At 39.5% G+C, this 8,994-nt stretch overlaps 1 protein-coding gene across 1 annotated transcript; it reads right to left on the reverse strand.

The window, feature by feature from the left end:
- Nucleotides 1-85: 85 nt before the first annotated feature.
- Nucleotides 86-8,652, reverse strand: tmc8 (transmembrane channel-like 8). Its single transcript, XM_026170138.2, has 16 exons — nt 8,337-8,652; nt 7,299-7,548; nt 6,202-6,350; nt 5,987-6,118; nt 5,847-5,899; nt 5,619-5,758; nt 5,399-5,546; nt 4,667-4,831; nt 3,638-3,795; nt 3,482-3,557; nt 3,290-3,387; nt 2,969-3,155; nt 2,157-2,314; nt 1,858-2,001; nt 1,660-1,738; nt 86-1,355 (listed from the first exon to the last, which is right to left on the reverse strand). The coding sequence occupies exons 1-16, from the start codon at nt 8,377-8,379 to the stop codon at nt 1,284-1,286; spliced, it is 2,052 nt and encodes a 683-aa protein (XP_026025923.1). The 5' UTR covers nt 8,380-8,652; the 3' UTR covers nt 86-1,283.
- Nucleotides 8,653-8,994: the final 342 nt, after the last annotated feature.

The following is an 8,994-nucleotide window of genomic DNA, read 5'->3' on the forward strand; positions in this document are numbered from 1 at the left end:
GAAGGTCAAAGTGATGATAATCCTATATAGAATTATTTAAAATGACATCAAGTGTTCAAACTGATAAGAACATGTTCATATGGGATGCTCTGTGAATATAGTTTATTTATTTTATTATGATGTTATTATGTACAGTAACAGGTTTTAACCGTTTAAATACATAACACTTTGATGTGTACAGGGTTCCCCAATAAGAATTTTTTGGGGGAAAACAAACTTGTCCTCAAAAACTTTTTTCACTTGATATTTCTGCCAAATATGTAATTGAATTTTAATAACTGCAAAATGAGCATGACACATGTAACATATACATAAATAAAAAAATAAGTATACACAAAATTATGGAAAGTAGACTAATGGGGAAATAACAAAAGTCCACACTTTGTACTTGTTTTTACTGCACTGCAAACCTCTTGAAGTATGTTTAAAAAGAACAGAAAACAGGATGGACAATGTACAAAATACAATACTGTTCCTGTAAAAGTAAATACTGCCCAGAGAGTGAGACACCTTGGTGGACGTTTGTGCTCTGAGAGTGCTTCTTGTTTTAAAGGGCTTTACTCCCATCTGTAGTAACACAGTGATACTCATTAAACCAAGTTGTGTCACTCAGGGTGTTAGGTACTTTCAGCTGCTCCCTTTATTTACCCAAGGAAATAATTTGGCAACCCTCCCACTGATCCAGGTTTGGGACCGGCACTACCTCGTGACCACCTGAGGCTGGATTTGTCTCCTCCTGGAATTAAACTTGAGATCCTTAACAGATTAACAGATAAAACAGCAACAAGTTAGTAACATAACGTGCCTAGTATTGTCTGTGCATGCTACCACTGTAATCTGGACTCAGGAAACATCTGTATTCATGGACAAGTGCTGTTGTTTTGTTTGACTGTCTTCCCTGCCTCGAGGCAGCAAACCCACACACATTTTTGTGTTTTTATGTGTTAAGCCCACTGAGTTTATATGTAATGAAATGTGCTATAGAAATAAAGTTGTTGCCATTAAAAGGAGGAAGGTTTTTATAGTTAAAGTATTTACAATATAAAAAGGGAAAAGGGGGAAAAGATTAAATTTGTGGCTCTTATCTTTTATAAAGCAAGAGTTAGCCTGCACTTTCTTTTTTTTTTTCTGCCATCTGACACCTTGGCCTGGCTGTCAGCAGCCAGAACCGTATTTTAGTTTTAAGAGGAAGTCTGTGGAGACCAAAGCCACTTTTTAAAAGCATAGATGGGATGTTTTTAGTGACTGAGCGTGACGTCCTCTTCAATGACCGCAGAAAGAGCTCAGTGGTGCTTATTTCGCTGTCTCAGCATCGTGGCGTGCTGCTTCACCAGGAAACGCTTATCAGAGCTGCTCTGTGGGGGAAACACATACATGCAAATTTTTAAACATATTTAAAGAAATGCTTGAATGGCAGTCGTTCAGGAGCCTTTGATGCTCTCGACCTAGCTAGTAATGAGCCATATTGTCATGTAACTTTGCACATGTGCAGTAGAAAAGATTTTATGTAGTTGTAGGTCTATGTAGATACCTAAAAGTTATGGCTCTTAACCCATTCACTTATTTAGGAGCTTTAAAGTAACTAGCCTGAAGCATACCAGCTTCCACTTACCAGCCAATATGGTGGAGGGACTGGAAGGATTTTGGACATGTGCTTACCATAACTAGCATGTCTTTCAGTCTCTCAATGGCCCTCTGATTGGCTCGTCTCCGAGACACATACGAGGTTAAGAATATGCTGAGGAGACAAAACGAAAAGTGTTTAAACAATCTTAAAGGAGGGTGAGCTGGTAAAGGTGAACACTACAAATACAGGTTTGATATTTGTATTGGGTGCGGAGTTATTTGCATACTTACATCTCTGCTAGTATTAGTGGTAGGGCGAAGGCCTCAGAAGTCAGGTAGCGGATAGTGGTCTGGGCTGGGCTGGGGAGACTTTTCACACAGCCTCCAGTCACAGTGAACATTGTTTGTTCGTTTCTAAATGGACCGCAGGAGGACCTTGGGATGGCAGAGGTAATACAAATGAGAGAAATGAGCAGTAAATAAAGATAAAATATAAATATGGGTTTAATTCTGATCCTTAAAGGTTTCAAATTAAAAATAAAAGAAAGAAGGACGGGCGGTGTTAGATGCAGTTGGAGTGAAAACCTTACGCGTTTCTGCCCTCAGTGCTTTGTAGCGGATAGTGGTTGAAGCCCAGTGTCGCTGCACACATGAAGAGACCAAGCAGCAACATGAAATGGAACAAAACTGAAGAGCTGGACCCTCGAAACATCCGCTGCTCTGGCACACAACACCGCATGACATTGAACTGAAGACACAGAGGCAGAGCAAAAAGGTTTGAACACATTTTATACTAAAACCAGACTTCTATATAGCCATTACTTAATGTACTCCACTTATTTTATCCCCAAATCAGTCAGTTTTCCCTTCAGATTTTATTTGCCAGACGGTTTTGTTTATTTCAGCTCACCTGAGTACATCTTACCCATCTCCTTGAAGCTTTTCCCCCCCTGCTGACCTGTTTGATGCTTCTTGTTTGCTTAAAGATCATCTTGATTTGTGCCTATCCTTTAACAATATTTTTTTAATATCTGATTTAGGATGCTATTTTAGTAGGGTTACTCAAAACACTGGCTGGAATTGCATAAAAACTTTACCAGATGTGGGGCTTGGACCGGAAAGCGATTAACCTTTGGATCTGATGTGGAAAGGATTCATTTTAAAGATCTTTACTATTGTAAGAAAGGGCAACATTTTGTGTTACAGCTTCCCAAATGTGTGTTAAATTGTATCAATTGCCTGTGTCTATGTGTTAGCCCTGCGACAGACTGGCGACCTGTCCAGGGCATACCCTGCTTCTCTCCCCAAGACAGCTGGGATTTTTCTTTTACAGATTTATTTAACCAATTTACAGATAGAAAATAATAAAGTGAGGAATATAAAGAGTTTATAATAATCTAACCTTTTTAACGTAGAACGTGACAACCAATGAAACGATTCCTATGACAGGCAGCAGAGGGCAGTAATAGACTCCCACCCAGGATACAGTCTGACTGTAAACAAGGTCCAGCACATTGAATGGTATCAGGAAGCGCTGTTTCCCTGATATTCTGGCCAGGGAGGATCTTGGATACGTCTCTTGTACCAACCTGTTAAAGATAAGGGAGATGGCTTAGATCGAATCTGTCCTGTCATCTACTAAGGAGAGACATTGCGGATCTTTCCATTCAAACCACAAAGATGACTGAGAAAGAAACAGACTGTTAATGTCAATCAAACCCACTTCCTGGGGTAGTTAAAGAAAAAGACACTGAAGAAAGTTGCGAGGAAGTTGAAGATGGACAGCTTGTACATCTCTCTACCAAACTGGTTCTCCTTGCACTGAAACAGTGAAGAGACACAAAGATTCTGTTTAAAATGGATTCAAAAAAATAATTTAAACCCTTGATGATGTGTCATTAAAGCTCTGTATCACCTTGGCATCTTGCTCTGTTGTTGTGAAGACAAAAAATAAATAGATCCCCAAGGAGGCCAGCTTTAAGAAGATGCTCCTGAAGAAAAGAAACAGTAAATATGCAAATACATGTGTGCCTTTATGTAGAGTAAAAGTTGATGTCTCTTTTCAGCTTACCTCAAAAGCGTGACATTCACCTGCATGGTGAAGGAGTAGTCTTCAAAAGATGAGATCTTACGGAAGATGTGGGGCAGGACTAAATTGACAAAGGTGATGGTGATGGGAGGAAAATACTGGAGGAGAAGACTGACCAACCAGTGGTGTCCAGAGTTGTCCTAAGACACACATACATTATCAGCTATTAAGGAAATTCAACAAATACATACTTGAACAAAGCAAGAATATTTATTTACTTTAGGAATGAGAAAACCAAGAAAGACAAAAGTATTGTTTTAAAAAAGAATATTTGTTAGGTGTTAAAGGAGAGCAGGTCCAAATTCAAGACACAGAAGCACATTAAACAACAAAAAGGTAAAACTTTTATGGTTGTTATTAAAAAAGAAAAGAAAACGGAGACACAGAAAGTCAGCTTGCCTTAAAAAAAGAGCTGACATTTAACAAGGGACTGCACAGAGGGCTGATTAGGCAAAGGTGGAAACAATGAACACATGTGGAAATTAATATGGGGCAAACAAGCTCTAAGAAGGGAAAATAGGAGCTAGAGACACAGAGAGTATGTGTGAATAGAGGGTATCAATTAGGAAGGTTAGAGAAATGACTCAGAATGAACTGCATGGCAGTCATAATAAGAGCTGTTTGAATTCCCCAAATACCAAGGATACGGATTCCTTTATTAACTGCTGCAGCATAGGAGACACCAGGCCACCCTTTATGAAAGGAGATCATCCCACATGCCATCCCACAATAATAGTGATGTGCTATCCAACTATTTATGAAAACAGTTAACATAATTGACCAAGTAGCACAGGTCATGTAAATGTTTAAAAAAGCAGATAGAGGTAATCTTTTTGGACTATTTGAATGTACCTGGAGAGAGTCCTCAACAAGATAAAACAGGAGACAAAACAGAAGGAGACAAAGACAAGTGCGGATAGAAATACTAAAGTGGGGAGCAAAATCAAATAACATAATACATGCTAAAGAGGAAACCACATTATTTAGCAATACTTGGCATCAAACCATTACCTTTTTCAGAGATGTTTGTGTGGCGAAGTAGATGAGGTAAAAGGCTCCACCAAGCAGAGATAAAGTAATCAGGTTCAGGACGATTCTGAGCAGGTAGAGACGGACCTTCTCTCCAAGTGTCCTTTGAGCCGCCCTTAAAGAGAAACTCTGCTCCTCCAGGAAAAGCTGTAGAGAAGCAGAAACTATTGTGATGACCATATCTGATCCACACCGCTACCCGAAGACTCCAGCAAAACATCAGAAGTACAGTAAACACATACAGAGCCCCTAAACTGTCCGCAGCTTTCCTTTAAAGAGTGCTGACCACTGCGCCACCATGCTGCACATGATTTTACCCCACGGGTGTTAAAGGATGTTTGTGAATGTGATAACTTGAGAACAAGGAGCTGTGTTTTGAAATTCATACCATAAGTGCATCCACTAACGAGTTCAGATCTCAGTGATCTCAACCTCAGGGTCAAGGTCAGAGGTCAAGTTTTGTGAAAATCTTGTGAATGTGGTAAGTCGAGAAAGAAGTCACGTAGGATTTTCAAATTGATACAATACGTGCATCCAGTAGGAGGCTGAGGGGGCGGTCACTGGTGGTCTTACTATTATATTTATTTCGTGTTATTCTTCTCTGAGGCGTATGTATGAAAACATAGTTAGACTTAAAGACTTCACAAACTTTTCAGAAACTTCACCACCAGTTTGGCTAATTTACTATGAGGGTGTCAGTGCCTCGCCACTCACCTTGAGGTCATTTCTGATGAAGCCGTGTTTGAGAGCGGCAGCAGTGGGATCCTGGATGGTGAAGTCCCAGCCACAGAAGATCTTATAGCTCACGTTCATGCTGTAACGCTTCCCGAGCATCCAGGTGTGCTTGTAGCCGACTGTTGTTCTATCACAGGTGAATGTACGTAAATAAAACATCATTTTGACCTCTTATGTTGCATTGTTGTGGATCACTTACCTGCGGACCACCAGAATGAGACTTAAAAATATGATTGAGAAGATTCCAGCGAGGTACAGCAACGGTGTGTTCAAGCACTTTAAATCCAGGGATCCTCGTGTATAAAAGCCATAGAAGACAAGGGAACGATTCACGTAGCCCTGCAGAAAAGACAAGGAAAAGATTATGGGAAACATGTGGGGCTATTGCTAATAAATACTACACGTAGATTAGAACACAAAAGCTTACTGTTCCCAAGAAGAAATCTAAAGCAGAGTCACTTTCTTTAAATATCAACGGTTCTGTAAAATCAGAGAGAATAATTATTTTTAGATGTCAGCTCCTAGTTGTGGTTAATTTGCTGCCATCTGTTGTCACGGCTGACTTACCATACTCGTCAGTGCGATAAAATATTGATGGACCCACAATGAAACCCCCGATAAGAACGCAGTGTAGCAGGTTCAAGTAAATCAGATATCTGAGGAAAACAAAATAGGACTTCACCCCAACTCCAAACTTGCCTGCAACAAATAATTAGGTGAGTTATAGTTGAGTGGTTCAGTCACAGCACATACTAAGTTAATTCACCACAAATCTATCTCACCTTCGATGGTCCGGAGGGTCTGCCGCCATGGCACCAGGCCAGACAGAGCTTCTTTTATCTGTTCCCTCACCCTCTTCCTGTTGGTGCTCTGAGTTTTCCTCCAGGACTCCCAAAAATTAATATCATTGATTTCCAGCTTCCTCCTTTCCCTAGAAAATAGCATAAATTTAACGAACTCCTGTTTAATTTAACATGGTAGCTTTAGAGGTTAATCATGATACATTTAATCAGAAATTAAACATGTATATAAGCTATCAGACATTTTATGTTTTAAAGAAATCCAACATTCGTTAATGCATAGCCTCTGACCAAGTACCAGTTAAGTGTGTCAGCAAATGATTGAGGTCTGTACAAAAAAAAGTGCTCACTTCAAACACTTTTTTGTTGTCTTAATACTTCTGTTAACACTTGTAACTGTCGTTTGGTTCAAACTTGTTTAACAATAGCATTTCTCGACCACAGCTGTAATGTGTTAAGAAGTTTTAGTCAGCTAAGATGGCTGAAACAGAAATTATAGAGGAGGGTTTGCTGGACTGCTACTGTAGATCAAGCACCAGCATATGATAATTATGATTCAGTAATGTGCTTTTACTTTAAGCTATTCCTTGGTGCTAATACTTAATTGAGTGATTACTTGGGTAAAAGTTCTAAGAACTTGTTTTGCTTATTTGCTAAACAGCTATTCAGTGCTAATGAGTTTTCAGGGCCACGTGTAATACCCTGAAAACTCATCATGAGCACAGTCGGGCTGAGCATAAGCCTGAAAATCAAGCCGACGGTTAGGATATCACATCCCTGTTTTTTCCAAGATCACCTCTGTGCTTTGAAAAAAATCTGGAAACAATCCTGGTAGGTGCCAATGAAATATTCCCTACAGGTGTGCGGGATCATAAGCATCATTCTACTGGGTCTTAAGTAAAAAAATGTGGAAACAACTGCTCAAAGATATACATACGCAACTGTAATATGTTTCTTTAAGTAAATCAGTAGTATTCTATTTAAGTAATAAGTTAACTGCATGTTTATGCATGTATGTCAAAGTAAGACGTAGATCAAAAAGAAGCAGATTTGGGAAGTCTGTCAAAAGATTTACTCACTTGGCACCCCTCTTTCCCTGAATACACATGGGCAAGTTTCTGAGTGGCTGCATGGATGTTTTGTCTCTGGGTCCTCTGGACAGCTGGCCACTCTTTTCCCCGGCCTCTCGGCCACCCTGGTTGGTCTCTTCCGAAAAGTCATGTCTGTTCTGCTCAGGTCGGGAAGCTTGAATGCTGGGCAGCAGGTCAAATATCTCAGTCTGATAGTACTCACATGAGTCTGAAGACAGGGTGGACACTGTGCTTTCCTCTGGGGTGAACACAGAAAAGTAGATTACAGTACAAGTTTGTAAGCAAGCTGCTGTACTGTTGCTTGCTCTGTCTGTAAAAGGTAAGAAAGAGCTTTAAAAATGACTAAAGTAACTTGTTCAGAGTTAAGTTGCTTGCTTTGTAACCAAAGGTATATTTAGCTCACAGTAGAAGATCCTAATGCACATAATACAAACAACGCAATATAACAAAACACGATATGTGCACAAAGTTCCTGTTATCACAAAAAATCCCATAAAACAAACATAAAGAAACTAAAAGGAATCAAGAAAACATTGTTTCTGCACGATCTGTGCAACTTGGATATCTGAGGGGTTAAGTCTGTTAATGTCTTATCTTTTCAGCCAGCAGTGCAAAAAACAAATACGCTGTATTCAGTTTTCAGTGAGATGATAATAATACATCAACAACCATATCAGTTATTTATTTAGTTTGCACCTCCTATTGTTTTGCAAACTTGGAACAGTTTACTTTTTTCTCTGTGGCTTCTGTGTTTTAGGTAAGAACGCGCACATCTTAATAAGTCAAAACTTTATAATGTTTTACAAGATTTGTAGTGTTGGATGTGACCTGTGTTAGATTAAAACCATGAGGGAAACCAATCAACTGGCAGTAAACTGCCAAGGGACCGTGTACCGAGCATAGTACAAACGGTCAGTTTGCCATTAAGTCTCACACACTCGTACATACTTTGAGTACTGACACCATGTTAAACAAGCACAGCATTTTCTCACATACTCACACAGGCACATTTGTTTTTTTCATTACCTGACATGAGCCTCTTAAAGTCGACACTTTCGTGCGCCTCCATTTTCCCCTTGAACTTCCTCTTTAATCAAAAATGAAATATAAAAGTAAAAAGTATCCAAACTTCTTACTTCATCTAGATAGCATTTCAACAAGCTTCTCCGTGCAAGATGCAACTTAAAGTTGTGTGAAGAGAGAAGTTACTTCCGCTATCTGCATAAAAATTATCACACACATCGTCACGCTGAAATGAAGACCTCTGAATGGCTGGTCAGGAGTTTGTTTGTTCCTCAAGCTCTCTGTGTATGGTTGACTGTTTTGTTGCAGGTGAAATATGTCAGATCTGTTCACAACGAGGGGGAACGTAACAGCTTCAGGAAATCACATGACAGGATGCACTCCCAGGCGTTGGACTGATGACAAGATTACAACAAATACACCCAATCTCACTGGACTGACAAACACTAAGTTGAAAATTTTTTAAGGCAGGCGTGTTAGTGGGTGACAGTGTGATAAAGGTTTTGGCCTGAGACAGGAGATGTGCTACAGAAAACTTTTTGGTGTTGTTTAATGTGTTGATATCCACAATTTCATTATTTTCTAATACATTCATACATTTTCTAATTTTAAGTACTTTCTAATGATTTCTAACACAGTTCGATCTGTTTACAGCTGATTG

This window comes from Astatotilapia calliptera, chromosome 6 (genome assembly GCF_964374335.1).
Source record: "Astatotilapia calliptera chromosome 6, fAstCal68.1, whole genome shotgun sequence".
In the NCBI taxonomy this organism is placed as follows: Eukaryota; Metazoa; Chordata; class Actinopteri; order Cichliformes; family Cichlidae; genus Astatotilapia; species Astatotilapia calliptera.

Excerpts from the sequence above, each read along its gene's own strand:
- tmc8 (XM_026170138.2), bottom strand. The coding sequence starts at position 8,379 with ATGGAGGCGCACGAAAGTGTCGACTTTAAGAGGCTCATGTCAG. Across the intron at positions 3,388-3,481 it reads CAACAGAGCAAGATGCCAAG|TGCAAGGAGAACCAGTTTGG; the intron begins GTGATACAGAGC and ends TCACTGTTTCAG. Across the intron at positions 1,739-1,857 it reads CCACTAATACTAGCAGAGAT|CATATTCTTAACCTCGTATG; the intron begins GTAAGTATGCAA and ends TTGTCTCCTCAG.